The following is a 15,800-nucleotide window of genomic DNA, read 5'->3' on the forward strand; positions in this document are numbered from 1 at the left end:
GCTATGCAATTTTAATGATGTTCTCAACAATTTCAGACTTACAAAGCAACTCAAAATGTAGGTAAGTATTACAATTAAACTTAAGTACCTGAGTGGTTAGTAGCTTGATCTTGGGAATTGGGATGCCTTTGTTCAAATCCTTTTTCAGTCAATTATCAGCAAACTCTATGGCCTTGCAAGCCCTCCTCTCAAATGGTGAAGATGAAGCAACAAAGATGAGCTGTAGGCACTGCTCTACTAGGACTGCACTCTTGTAAATGCTGGACCCAAAAACTTTCATCAGAGAAAACTGTTCCTTACTAAAGACATAATTTGATTTTCTCAGGCTTGTGTTTCTCCCTTTGTAAAATGACATCAGTTCTGATATTTAAACAAATCTGAGCAAATGTTCAACCCAGGGCCCAGGAAAACTTACTTATTCCATTGTTACTATATGTTGATGGCAAATTGCTGCTGATGTAAATAAATAAATCTGTCCATCTTGAACAGAAACATGCTCTTTGCAATAGTCTCTTTTCTATTGATTGCCAATTAGTTTCTTTAAGCAGGTATGGGAAAATGACTGTTTTTTCACAAGTGGATTTCTTTTTCTCTATAATAAGTTAAATTCTTCATCAACAATTTCTGGAATGAGTTGTTCTTCTTCATTATTCATTTATTTGGTGTAAAGTTAGAGGAAATGCTGTTCTTTGCAATGCAGACAAAATAAACAGGATGTAATAGTAAAGGTTATTGCCTCTCTTTAGTAATGTCAACTACAGATAGCATTCTATCATAAGAGGGAGATTTTAATGGACCAATAACTTGAAAAGAGCATATTTGAAGTTTATATACTCCCTTGTCTCATCTGGAGTAGCTCCTGCTGATTTTTGGGGCAGTGGCCCAAGTAGATCAACGGGAGATAACAGAAAGCAAATCAAGTCACTGTTAAATTTTAAAAATCAGAACTAGCCTTGAAAACTCTGAACGTTAGGTTTACCTAAAAGCTTGATTCAATTTCATTCTCTTCATCTAAATTTTTTTCTCTCATACCACTTTTTTATTCTCCTCCATCTCAGTTTTTCACCATCTTAGGAATTAAAACTATATTTATATTCCATTGTCTATTCAAACATCATCTCTTCCATGATGTCTTTTTTTTTCCATGTCTTTTATAGTCATTAAGTTTCAGTATTGAAATTTATAATCGCAATTGCTACTTATTGCCTATTGAATAAATATTTATGTACTTTTGAAACATCATCCTCAAAATGTACACAATGAAAAGATATTTGAAAGTTGGGACCATGTTACTTGTTTACTTAGACTAACACAAAATGCAGCATATTAACAAAATACAGTATGTGGATATATGTGGATGTGAGCATATGCATTTTTCTAAATCTACTCTAAGGAGATCTATATCTAAATAAATAGATATAAGGTATTTCTATCTTTTTAAGGATACATAGATGTAGATGTTTAATCTTTATAGGGTGTAATTTTTTTTTTCAAAGCAAAATGCAGTCAAGCACTTCCTCCTTTTTATTTCTCAGTCCCTTAGCTTCTATAATTGAGAAAATGGAGTGTTCAGTACATTTACCACTAGATTTCATGCAATAACACAATTTCAGCAAAATAATTCTCTTGAGAGTCCTAAACACTAAGTTAGAGCACTTGTGAAAAAGTCAAATAGGGCAAACTCCCCAGATACTAAAACACTCAGCTATTCCTGTGGTTTATAAATCTATACTCCCCCTTTTATGGTTTTGTTTTTCCAGGAGTTTCTTTAAAGTATTCTGTAGTGTCAACCCTCCCTGCTTTTTCTGTCCATGCCTACCAATTTATATACAATATCTCTATTTCTATTTTTCATTATAAACATTTTCAGATGGGTTATTCACTTAGGTTCCCTTAACACCTTCAAGTGATCTAAGAATTTATAATGTATCATTCAATCTTTAAGTGGCACTTAGTCTTAACTGTTGTTGAAAGCCAGTTGTTCCCACTGAAAATTAATAAAGCAATTCATGAAAGATAGTTTCTGGTGAAGAGACAAACACATATTTTTTTTCATAATTTAAGATCTTAAAATGCTTCCTTTTATAGGGTACAGTTTCCTGTTTCTAATCAGTCTTTTGTGTTATAGTTTCCATTACTTAGCAGAGAACATACTTATTTTATTTGGGATGCCTGTTTTCTTAAAACATACTTCAGAATACGATAGCTTTTGGAAGAAGTTTCTTTATGGATAACATTATTAAAATATTTATTAAGATAAAATAGTTAACACTTTTTGAGCATTTCTTACCTTATTTCCTTCCTATAGCATTCACATTGTGAGTTATAGCATAATGCATATCTTAGAATCATCAAAGAAACATTAGAGGAATAAATATCTGATTATATACAAAAGCTACAATGTTTCAATCTCAACCAAAAAATGTTTTTTGTAGTGCTTCCTATAAGTTAATTACTAGGTTATAACTCTGAGCAAACATTTCTGACTGAGCCAAAGAATTGCTAATGGTTTCTCATATATTTTTCCTAGATTTCTGAAGAAAATATTTAACTGCTATGATTTTTCTTCATGCCAACAATAGTTATAAATGAGTACTATGTCATTTTACTGTTTTTAGCTGAAATTAGTACTGCAAAGATTAAATCATTAATTTAACACATATTTCTTGACTACCTACTACAAGTTTGGCAATATTTTAGGTGTGTGGAAATCCATAAAAGAGCAATGTAGAAAAAATCCCTGCCCTTATGGAGTTTTTAGTCTTAGGGTAAACGATATACATCCAAAGCAAACAAAGCATAAATGCAGCCCTTACAATGTGCTAGGCACACCTCTAAAATATTTTGTACCAAATACCTCATTTAATAAACAAAAACTTTGTTAAACGTGAAAAATAGAAAATGGGCATTTTTCAAGCTTCTTACATTTACTGCTTAAGTGAGCCAATGATTGAAATAAATTGCATATGCTACTATAGGATGCCATTTGGTAAGCTGGGCCTCTCTTTCCTTACCACCTACTAAGTGTTCTAAGGTGGAGGATGGGATTTCACCCACATGATAAGATTGCTGATGTACTGGAAAGGACCCTGAACTGAAAACTGAAGTACTTTGGTAGCCTCTTTAAACCACAATGGAATAAAATCCAGTTCATTGCAGTAGTGTCTAAATATTATAATTTCACAAAGTATGGTGAACAGATGAGATTTTAGGTAAGGCATTTTAGGTAAGGCTCAGATAGACATTTTTTTTAACAAGGATGTAATTTATTATTTACCTTCTATTGACAGTAGTTGATAATAAGTTTCTATTTATTAATTATCAAAATTTATTTTCTCAAGTGGTGGGTCTTGTATGGAAAGATCATGAAACAAAAGGGGAAATCATTAATAAATGACTAAATCATCTGTTAAGCACTATAGTTTTGAAATAATATTTTTCTGAGTTTATATACATTGAATGGATTTTGCTTTACATCATCATTCCCTTATCATCCAGTACTTCTTTACATGAAATGAGTTTAAAATTGAATCATCAATTTTCATAGTTTATACAATGTAACTACATTTTATTAGAAAAAGTTTGAGAGAATAAGAGTTTTACATGTTTGAAACTAAACAAAAGTGGCACATATTGGGCAAAGTTATCAACTGAAATTTCTCTGTAATCCAAATTACTCATATTCAAACCAAATGAAATGTTATTTTCCAAAGTTATCAAGAGTCAATTGTTGGAGATTTCATTTCTAAGCTCAGGAGCCTGCAGTTAACAAAAATTCCCCACTTCACTTGTGGTGGGTACACACCTATTTGACTCATTAAGTGCATTTCTGTGAACTGTGCAGTAACAAGGTCCACCTCAAGGAAAATACAAATTAGAGGCAAGAAAACAGTGCATCAAAGGCAAGGGCTAGAAGAGCAAAGGAAAGATTAACTAGAAAATTGGTAGGAGGAAAAAGAAAAGACGTGATATATTTGCCAGACAATACACCAAAGTGAATATTTCTTTTGAGTTCATTCAGTCTTTGGTAAAGGTTCTACTTTCTTTTTATTGTGCTCAGTGGTGATAAAAATACCCAGTCCTAAGGCAAAACATAGTCCTAAGTTAATACTGTGCATAATAACCCCTTGAAAAGACATTTAAAGCAAAGGAAGTCAACACAAAATAAGAGGTCATAACGAAGCATGTTAAGTAATTTTACATTTTTAAGTTTCTTTTCCACAGCACATTTTTACTATCATTCTTAAATGAACAAACATATGTTCAAAACAACTAAAGGTGATTCATATCTGACGTATGCTCAACTGACATGATTCAAGATTATCCAAGTCTCCAAGGACTTGGAAGTAAGACAGGTTTCAGGTTGATTCAAAAACAGCTGTGTCTTTTGACAACCCCTCATGGTCATCAATTAGATCCATTTCTATCTAGAGGTTTAGTGAAGCAGACAGCTTACCTATTAGAAGCAAGACCAAAGATACCACTTTATTTCACACAAAGTAGCACTTGTCAGAATCTAGCTCCTGCCACATAAAAGAACAGGTTTGTAGTAGGAGAGTATCTCTAAAATGTGACTTTCCTTTGATTCTCACATCAGATTCTTGACCCTAACCATTATCTTGCAACTAGAAATTTGAAACTCCCACCTTATGGTATTTTCTACTTATAGCTCTCCTGATTTTTGGTTTTTAAATACTGAATTAAAATTATTACATTTTTTGTTAATATTTGATTTCATCATGCTTTTGTCACCATTCAAAACTAGAAATTGCAATAAATTAAACAATAGCATATTCTTTATTGTGTTCTACTATGTCCCTTTAATCTCCTCAGTGATTGAACTGCAAAGTGCTTCTAACTATGTTTATTTGCCTTTTCTATTATTTTGTTTGCTGCCTTCAGTATTTCCTCCATAATTGTTTACGTTCTTGAAATAAAGTGTAACTTTCTTCAGTAGTACTTTCATTTCTACAATCATCAACAGTACATTCATGGCATGGGTTTTAGGAACAGAATTGAAGAAAGATGGCAGGTTAATATAAAACAACTATCAATGAAGCAGACATTTATGAATGCCCCCCAAATGCAAATAATAAACAGTTTTCTGGAGTTGAACTGGAAGTGAACCATGTTATAACAGCCATGCAGAAAACCCCTTGAATTCAGTGAGCGCATTGGACCTCACTCTGTCCGAAAGGTAGGAGGTACTAGGTAATTGTTTTTCTTCCCTTTCCTATGTTAGATGTGATTTCCCTTCTGATCATAAACAAGCTTCAAGAAGAAGTGTACTCATGCTACTTTTGGTGAAGGATCCAGATAAATACAAAGAGCAGGACAGACTTAGCAGTATCCTGAGATTTTTACTATATGCTAAACAGTGTTGAGGTAACCACTGAATGGTTGATCCAATTTTGTTTTTATCATTATTTTGGCATAAAATCTTAGGCAATATCATAAAATAATCCTCTGATGTTGTATTAGTAAATGCCTTGTATTGATGAAAACCCAAGATTTGTTAGGTTGAGTGACATGCCGAGTGTCACACCACTGGTCAACACTGTTGCAGGGAATGAAATTGGGTATTTTTGTTCAAACTGTATGGCTTTTCCTCTATCCTTGTATCTGTCATGTAATGTTACTACATCTTCTAGCATCATATTCTGTAGCTAAATCACTGATGCAGATTTGTTTACATTTTTTTTCTTTTTCTGAAGCATAAAAGAAAGCATTTTTTTTCCTTACCTAATGGCACTACTGCCCACATCGAGGTCTTGTGCAGTGACGGCTCCAATGATGGTTCCCACGGGAGTGTCCTCATAAACCTCCATGGTGTACAGGGGCTTACTAAACACTGGCGGCTCGTCCACGTCCAGCACGCTGATCTTCACCGTAGCAGTGTCTTTGAAGGGGCCCACAGAGTGAAAGCGGTGGTCAAGGTGAAGGTTGGAGGCCTCCACTTTAAAAGTATACGCCTTCTTTGTTTCAAAATCTAATGGCTAAAGTGAGGACAAATCAAAAGCGAGGAGGTGCATTTATACAGAATGTGGCAGAAACGGTAAGCACTGCTTCAGAGAAATTTGCAAGTTAATAACAGTTGTCTGGGTTTCATTGCATATAATTTCATTTTCCGATATAATTAGTGGGTAATGGAAGTACAAGATAGACTTTTTAGGAAGAGAGTTACCCACTCAGAGAAGTTTCTGTGCAATTTGTAGAGATAATCAGTTGCATACACTAAAAGGATATCACATGCATACATAAGCACAAACAAATGCACACACAAACACACGCCAGGATTTATCTATGTTAGTAGAGTTAAAAGAGCAAGAGGAAGTGTGAGGGCAGCATTTCTCTGCTCTTATCCAATACTGACATCTGGTGGAAAGAAGCAATAGTAAAAAATCAAAAATATAAAAATAAAAAACTAAGCTAAACTGAAATGGGCTATTTGAAGATGCTTTTTTGATCTCACATGAGAACTTGGTGTAACAGAGTGTGTTTTTTCTTAGAAAACTTTTCTTATTTTGACTATAATGTCATTTTCCATTAGTACAATTGAATGTCTAGATTGGCTGGAAAAGGACTGAATCAGAATTTTAAAACATACACAGTGGTAATTGGAGAAGGTTTGATCTTCCTTGTTTCTAGTGTCACATGTATGATTAGCGAGCACTGTTCAAGAAACCTCTGCTTATATTACCAAGAATTAAAGCTTTAAAGGCATATGATCAAATTCAAGAAGGCTGTGAAATAAAACATTTGCCAGTCATTGGTCTTTGTAGACACTAATTCTCAGTGTTAATATTGCCACTGCTTATGTTCACCTGGAAGGTGGGATATTAGGATTATGGTCCCCAAAATTCAATATATTTCAGAAATATGGTTTTGCTGTGGCATTTTGTTGAAATGATAACTCTAAGACCAATGGTTCTGACTTCAAATCACCTAAGAAAAAGAAGACATGAATTTAAAATTAGTGTTGTGATTTTCCAGGGCCTTTAATTGTTTCTGTTTTCCAAAGTAATTCCCTTTAGTGTCATCCAATGACTTCCTAATTGCTGAGTCAACATATATTTCTTTGCCTCAGTACATCTGGGAAAAATAAAGGAGGAATATTCTTCTCTTAGAAGCATAAGATTTCTATTTTTTGCATTTCCTCTGAGCATAAAAGAAGAAGTGGAAAACAACCATTAGAAATCCTCCCCAACTTTCAACCCTATGGAATTTATTATAGGAATATGATAATGCTTCACTGACATGACTGCTTATATTTTTCATTCAGTTGTACCTATATATTATTGTTACTGTAATGATTATCTTTATGTTGCATAATTCATAATTATTTTATTCATGTTTTAACTACCCTGTACTCAGATTTATTGCACTTGCTGTATTATTGCCATGTATTTCTTTATATATAATCTTGTCCTTCAATTTGCATCTCTTTCTTATTAGGAAGTTTCATTTATTTTAAAGCTACTATAAATAAAGAATGACATGCATAATGCACCACAATTTATAAAATGGGCATGGGCTACATGAATAGAGATCTAATGTCTTAGAGAAGTGAGTGGATAGACCCAGAATGCTCTTATTTTGATCAAACTTTACTTTGACTACTGCATTCTGGTAAAGAAATTAGATTCAAGAAAAAATAACAGATTGCCAGAAGGGGTTGTTAAAGCATTATTCAGCAAAATTAAGAATCCATTACAATTATTGGGGATGTTTAGCTTGGAGTTAAGATATTAATTAATACTTGAAGGGTTATTATGGCAAAGATCAGTTAGGCTTATACTATAGGGCTCTTTCAGTGCTGAACTAGCAGTAATCTAAATTATTAAAAATAGAAAAATTTAGGCAGAAAAAGGAAACAATCTCTAATGACAACAGCAACAACAAATTATTCAAAATTTAATTAATATTTAGAAAATGTATTTAGTGGCCAACTCTTGGATCTACCTTGGGAGGACAGAAATATGCAAAGACAAATAAGGTATGTTTTCTCACTGCATTCAGCAAACCTTAAGAATAGTGAAGATGATATCATCATATTTAATTTAAGAGTTGTTAAATAAGTACTAATTTCCACCATCCCTGGATTGTTCAAGAAAAGTTTGATGCCTTAGGAGATATCTTGGAAAAACTGATATATAAGATAGAAAAATGTACTAGCTAATTCAAATGAAAGAACATTATGGTTTATGAATTTTAAATGTTTTTTAAGAGTGTTAGGCAATATGATTTTTTGTATGATAGTGATCCCTACCTTCTAGGTTAAGACTATTCTGAATTTATAACATTGGAGGTCCTTCTAGATTAAGACTAGTCTGACTTTATAACATTGGGGGTCCATTTGCCTAGAAAGCAAATTGAGCTGTTTATACTTATTTCCTTTTTGCCCCAGAATTAACTTCTATCTTGGACTGTAGGAGGTAGTCCCAATTGTTTCTTTTTTTGGTCCCTAATTTATCCTAGACACTTAAATTCTTTTGATCATCTGTATGATTAGGCAAGTTATTTTCTAGATAAGAAGTAAATTTTTTTTCTCTCCTTGCTTATACATTACAGCTATCGGGATAAACTTGATTCCCTACTGGAAAGTCCATTTCAAACCCATAGATGCAGGGTCAATTCAGAAATTCTTTTCACATGTTTTTGAAGAGGTCAGCTGCTGTCTTCATTGTAAAAACTCCTGACCAACCACAGTAGGCAATCATTTGGTTGTCAGGAAGATATACAGTGAGATGAAAAATCTTTCTGTACATGTAGACTTTTTTATGTGACTAAAAACTTTTATCCTGGAATGGCCAAAGACTATCACAAATTGAGCAGAAATGCCACAGTAATATCCGAGGAGGATTTACTTATTCACGCCCCTAGCTCTTAGGAAACATCACTTTAATCAAACAGAATAGCTCAGAAAGAGCAAAGAAAAACAATATTGATTCTCTCTAGTTAAATTTACCCAATCCATCTGACTGATTACCTTCCCATTTTGGTGGGGTGGAGGGTGGTGGGTGGGATAATGATGGGGAACAGAGTTGATCTAATGGCAATCAATAAAAGGTCTGGCGTTTGAAATAAGAATAGAATAAATGGGTAGCTATCTTTGGTTAGAAAGTGAATCACATTCTGTGAAAGAATCCATTATTAGGAAGTTTAATTTAGTTCTTAAGCAATAAATAGAAAACACTGTGGAATTGCTTAGGGGCCCTCATCTGATTTTACCAACCTTTCTAGAGTGGAAAGATGACTGACTACAGAGAATTTGTTGAGTAACTCCTTCCTCCTTAGTGTGTTTCCATACCAGAAGTTTGGTAAAACCAGAATTTTCAGGAAACAAGTTACATTGTAGGGAACTAGAGAGAAAAGGATTATGGTACATTTAAATATTCTCCAGAGAATAAAAGATGGAATTGAGCAAGATATTATCCTTTTGTTTTCTTGCCATTTTCTCTACTTTTACTTGCTGAGAGCCAGTTTATGAAAAACAATATAAAATGCTCAATGCCAAATAATTTCTTCATTTCACAGATGAGCTAGAGGGGTAGCAATTTTGACATTAAATCAAGGAGAGTATCCCACTGGCTCTTCCAGGCCTCTTCACACTTCTATGATAATACTGAGTAGTAATGGATAGCTATCATAAAAGATACTTGGGGAAATTTTAAAATAGCAACTAGAGTAAACAGAATGCTAAGATTCCCAGCTCCGTTATGCCATACCCTGTCTAATGCCCTCTTCTTATGTGTATGAGGGACTTACTAACTTAATGGGATATGACCCCTGTGTATTTGTTATTTTTTAAGGAAAAAAATAATTTGTACAGGTATGATTAAGATTTTTAATCAGTTGGCACTGAGTTAATCAAAAGTAAGGTTTTCCTAGAGGGACTTGACCTAATCAGGTGAGCCTTTAAAAGAAAAAGGCCGAGGCTGTCACTCTACTGCTGGCTTTGAAGAAGAAAGTTGCCTTGTGAGATGGAGTCAGTAATAACACGTGAGGTGGCCTGTACCAACTGAGTGAAGGCCCTGACTAAGAGCTAGCAAGAAAATTGGGACCAAAAAAAAAAAAGTCTAGAAACGAATTGATACCCTCTCTGATTAGTATATATCTATCTCCACCATCCCAGTAGGAATAAGCCCAAGTAGAGAGCACTTATCATTACCTCATAGGAAGTAGGTCAGAGCCTGATTTCACCCATAAAGTCTGTCACAAGCTGCATCTGAGCTTTCCTTTCGTCCCTGCCCTTGCCATCTTGAGAATTCAGAAAAATAAAGAAATTGTCCGCTTTCAAACCGTAGCTTAGAAGAGAAAGCAAAGCAAACAAAATAAAACAAACAAAAATGTATAGGGTGGAAAAGAAGACCAAAATAATTCAACTATGACCTATAAGAGCAAATCAAGTTTTTGTTCTGAGATGCCTGTGCTAATTTTAAATTAAAATGACAAATATGCAAGCATAGTACAAATGAAATGTATAAAATATAGAGCATACCACTCAAAAGGAAGTGGAGTAAAATATAACCCAATGAATGAAAGACTATCCCTTTGAGACATTGTTTATATTGAACAAGATAATCGGAACACAAGTAAAAGAAAATTAGAGCAAAAAGTAAGATGATAAAACAAGTGAATGAGAAGGAAAGAGAAATCACAGGATTAAGAAATCTACTACCATGTCACTAATACAGAATTAATAAGTAATCAGAAACCAAATATATGAACATTACCCAAAGAAATATGCAAAAGGCACAAAATATTATATGAAGTCAAAGATGACGAATACACAGATAATCAGCATCCTTGAAATACAGAGCAAAGGTGTTTTAATAGGAAAAAGTCAGGACCTCTTTCTTATGAATAACAAATTGAATCTGTGCAACACATTTCAGAGGGGGGTTGGATAAAGTTCTATAGATGATGGGTGATGAAAAATTGACATGTAAGAATAGATTAAAATAATTAGGCAAGATTCATCTAGGATTAGGACTCAAGAGCTCCATAAGGTAACCGGCTGGTCACGTGCTCCACAGCAAATCAATTTCAGAAGAAAATAGGATGATGTGGACAATATTCTAAGGGAAAGCAAACGTTACTCCAAGTATTTTCTTTTAATGGTAAAGACAAGGTACAGGAATTCTTACATAAGAGTGAATTCAGAGGTTAAAGCACCAAGTATGATAAGAATGTCTAAGCAAAGGATACATTTAAAAGAAGTCTTAGTAGGAGGAGTGGAATAGGAAAAGGGAAAAGAAGGAAAAGGATTCAGAGGTGGTGATACCCCAGTAAGAGGATGGATTGTGAACAATACTAATTCTTTTTAGAAAAATAAAATCTATATATTTTAACCTTAAAATCCAACTGTTAATATATAATTAACAGCTTCTGTAGTTGAAGTGCAAGTGATAGAAATAAATGCTCAGATCTTATCTTTGATAGCAGAATACTAATTAATACCATTTCAAATTTAGATAAATAAATGTAATACTATATTATTGTGATTTTCATTTTGTTCATAATTTATACATAAATATTCAGGAATATTTTTACATAGTAGATATATTTTTCTACAGTCTGGATTTCCTTCCATTTCAAAACAATTATTTTCTCTGTTGAAATCAAATTGAAATAACTGTTACATTATTTTTAAATTTTTTCAAAGCATTTTCTATATTTTCTGAATATAACAATGATCACTGTGTACATAATGTATAGAAATATGGGGGGATATTTACCCAATGTAAATAAAGTTCTTACGGTGTTAAAGGGCTTTATCCCTCTTTAGTATTACTGTTAAATATCTTCTGTTATTATGATGCAAATTGCATTATTTTCCCTTACAGTAAAGGCATAACTCTTAAAAATGTGTATTTTATTTTAAGACTCTACACTCTTAATCATGTTGTAGACTTTAATGGCAAAGAAAAGAAAAGCTGTCAATGAACCCAGATGATCAAAGGCCACTGAACTGTATAAACCGGATTAGATCTTTCTCAAGATCAGCAGTTAGAAACAGACTCAAACCAGGCTGAACCCAGGATGAAAAGACCCTAGGAAGGAGCCATTGTAAAGTAGGTTTATTATTCTATGCTGAACTATAGAGATAAGACTTTCAGAACAAGCATCATTTTCAAGGAAAATGAAGTATCCCAAAACTTGGCTTTATACTCAATATAACAGTCAGTTGATTTTTTTGTTGTTGCTAGTCAGCAGTTTCCTGGTCCCATAAGAAATTATTCTAAACTTCTACCATTACTTAAGTCATATATTAAAACATATACAGGTAACATCTATAACTCTTTAATTGATTTTTCCAAATAAATTTAAATTGTCATAGTTTGAATCAAATATCTGATTCGATTTTCATGTCTTGATTTTAGGAGTAGGGGATATAATGATTAAATTAAAATCTTGGAGAAAGGTTGAAGCACATCAAAACTAGTAAACCAATACTTTAAATAGTGGTAAGTTTTCTGAAGAAAGCAGAGTAATGGGGCAGAAAGGTTCCTGGATGGAAGGAACATTACAGAGTGGACGGCAGCCCACGTCTGATGAGATCACTGAACTGACATGAGAAGGCCCAGGCATGGGAGAATCAGAGACAAGTGAGTCTAACAGAAGGTGCAGCAGGGGAAAAATCCCTGAGGCACTTTCTTCTTTCTTCCAGCAAATATTTCTTGTGCATCCTGTTGTGTGATTCTGTGCCAAACATCATTATAAATGCGAGAATTGTACAAAGCAGACAAAATCACTCCCTGTGTGGAGCCTGCTGTCTTCTGGATTCGGGTGGACAATAATAAGATGAGTAAGCAAAATGTGTGGCTTTTCTGGTAACATGTGTCAAAGAAAAATATAAAGTTTGGAAGAGGGGTTGGGAGTGCCTAAAATATGTGTCAGGATCGACGGGAGAGAATGTGGTTGAGTATGTGGTATGGGACATGAGGGATGATAGTGTGTATGCGTGTGAAAGAGAGAGCACACTAGGGAGAGTACATATGACTGTATATTGGGGACTGGGTGGATGGGGAGAAGGTTGAAATTAATCTCTTCTAGCATGAACTGTTTATATAACATCCTAATTATAGTACATTGTCATTATTTACCCTCTCAAATTATCTTATATGCATCCATGGAACCAATTCTTTTAAAATAAAAAAACCTTATCATATTACTCTCCTCCTTAAACCCATTAAGACTTTTCTATCACCTTGTGCAGTGGTTTCCAAACAATGGGCCATGGGTTAGGGGGGTTAGAATCATCTTTTTCCCCCCAACATACATTGTCATTCCTTGGCCACAACCATAAATTTGAATCAGAGAGCTCCAGCTCTTCTAGCTGCAAAGTCTGGCTAATCCAGTAAAATTCAAAGTAAGAAAACAAAAGTTAAAATGGCTTCCGAGGCTCATTGTATCCTATTGCATTTCCCAGTCTGGCCACGGCCACCTCCAGGGACTCTGGTCTCACTCCAGACACTGAAGGGCAGTGGCTCCTCTGGTGCAGGTGCTATCCCTAGCTCTGGGTTGTTGTGTATTCTACTCCCTGTGCTAAAATGCCTTCCCTCATTCTTGGAAGAATGCTGTCTTTCAATTAGGCCACTGCAGGCATCTTATATCATAAAATTTCTAGTTCATGAAAAAGAAATCTTTCTTAAATATTAAACAGTATTTAATATTGTTAATATCTCATCAACATTGTAGGAAAGATCCAAGCTAAAATTTTACCATGAAATAACAGACCAACACATAATCATTTGATGAATAAAAGTTGTCACTAGATCCAGCATAAATGTTCCTATATCAAAAGGCTAAAAGATGAAATGTGGCCATTTTTAAAACCTGTATTTTAACTTTGACAAAACTTCAACAGTCTGAAAAAAAAAACTTAAAAGAAAATGAAATTATAAAAGAAGTATTTTATTTTAAAAAGTTAAATGAGGAAACATATTTCATATAATTTATCTCTAAAAAAATCACAGCAGAATTTTATATTAAAAATGTACTTAATTTTTCTGTGAGAAGATAATTAATGTACTCAGGCGGGTTTTTTTTTTACAACATTGCCAAATTGTTGACAGTTTTAATGAATTATCTTAAATATTATAGGCATTTTTTATTAGGCCCACATATTAGTGATAATTTTTGGAATAAATTCAGTAACTACAACAAAAAAGTGAAATAAACAGACTTATAAGAACTCCAGTGCTTCTAGTTTAGGGTTCTCAATATTTGGGGGTATTTTGCTTGTCTGTTTATTCCTTGTAATGAGAGTAGGTTTCATTAACTAGTATAAATAATAAACTAAAATATGTATCATGTACACATGCAATGTAAACTATTACCGTTTGGAAGGCCAATTTTTAAAAATTTCCTTGTGTGCTTACTTTCATATTTTACTTCTGACACACTTTGGTCTTCACTATAGTTGAAAGTGTATGCTTTTCAAACTTATGCTATAAATTAGGGCAAGCCTTGTGATTTTTGAAAAAGTACTTTTCATTTCTGAGACTCATATTTCTCATTCATGGAATCAGCAAAACACCATTTTCTAAGTAATTTATATAATGTATTGAACTTTAAATAGTATGTGAAGACTACAAGGAATAATGCGTCATAAATGAAAACACTAACCAACCTAAGATTTTTGTTTGTTTATTCGTCAAAAATTTTAAACATACTATGTTATATGTTCCAGAACTTTCCTTTGTTATGGGGAGACAAATACCCATCTGATAAGAGATTCTTGGGGCTTAAACTATATTAGGAAGTATCAGATGTGTTTAAAAGATGAATTCGATCAGTATCACAGATGCTTTGCTGGATATGATGACAATTTGGGAACAAAGTAAGGATTGATCAACGGCCTGAGGGACTCAAGGAAACCTTTGGTGAGAAGCAAGGGACACAAATAGCAAATAACAAGAAAGAATCCAGTAAGAAACCCACACAGGACACAGACTTCAATGCTGAAGGAGAGTAGCACGGCAGCTTTGGTGGGAATTGCAAGGAATGTGATGTGTTTGGAAAGTGACTTGTTCACATAGAGTGCGTGGTAATGGAAAATATCCTTTTTGCTCTTTATCTTATGTTCAGTGGAAAACTAGAAAGGAGTTTAAGTGTGAGAGTAAAACAAAGAGATTTAGCCTTTCAACCATGAGTGGAGGGAGATAAGGTATGAGACTGGAGGGGTAGCTAGCACAGTGATAGGAAGTAATAATGACTAGGATTGGAACTCAACCCATGAGGAGGAGGAAGGCTGAAACTTTAACCCTTGTTTAGGTGAACTCAATAGTCAGTCCTCACTTTCACAATGTCAGGAGAGGGGGCAATGGGTAAAGAAGAAGAAAAAGAAAAATCCTAGATTTCTGATTTAAGGAACTGGATATGAGATGGTCTTATCCAGAAAGAAGAAAATATGAAGCAGGCATACTTGTTGAGAGAAGAGAGGGAATTCTGTTTTAGATATTTTGAGTTTAGAGAGACTGTGGAATACAAGGGTAAAAATGACTATGAGGCAATAGAACAATGTGCATTAGTAATGTTTATTTGGGGCAAATATTTGATGAGACTAGGGGAAAGCAGGGTTTGTAAAAGAAGGTAAACAATAAAATTAAAGAAAAAACCTCAGCAATATATTTTTTAAAAATTTTAATTTTCTTTGAAATTACAAATGTCAGAGTGGATAAAATAGGGTTATTTTAAATTTGATAAATTAAATTGCATGTTTGGCTATATGAAATAAGTTATCCAAATTTTGTTTTCATTTTGTCCCTTAGAGTTATTCAAGAATTTACCAC

At 33.7% G+C, this 15,800-nt stretch overlaps 1 protein-coding gene across 2 annotated transcripts in view; it reads right to left on the minus strand.

Moving 5' to 3' along the window:
- The window catches only part of CDH12 (cadherin 12), a 1,117,721-nt gene that overhangs the window by 58,981 nt on the left and 1,042,940 nt on the right, over positions 1-15,800 (minus strand). For both annotated transcript variants that reach the window (XM_058307302.2, XM_058307298.1), the window contains one exon: positions 5,743-5,996. In XM_058307302.2, coding sequence (XP_058163285.1) covers positions 5,743-5,996 — 254 coding nt within the window. The remainder of the gene's footprint in view (positions 1-5,742; positions 5,997-15,800) is intronic.

The sequence above is a fragment of the Dasypus novemcinctus genome, chromosome 2 (genome assembly GCF_030445035.2).
Source record: "Dasypus novemcinctus isolate mDasNov1 chromosome 2, mDasNov1.1.hap2, whole genome shotgun sequence".
NCBI lineage: Eukaryota > Metazoa > Chordata > Mammalia > Cingulata > Dasypodidae > Dasypus > Dasypus novemcinctus.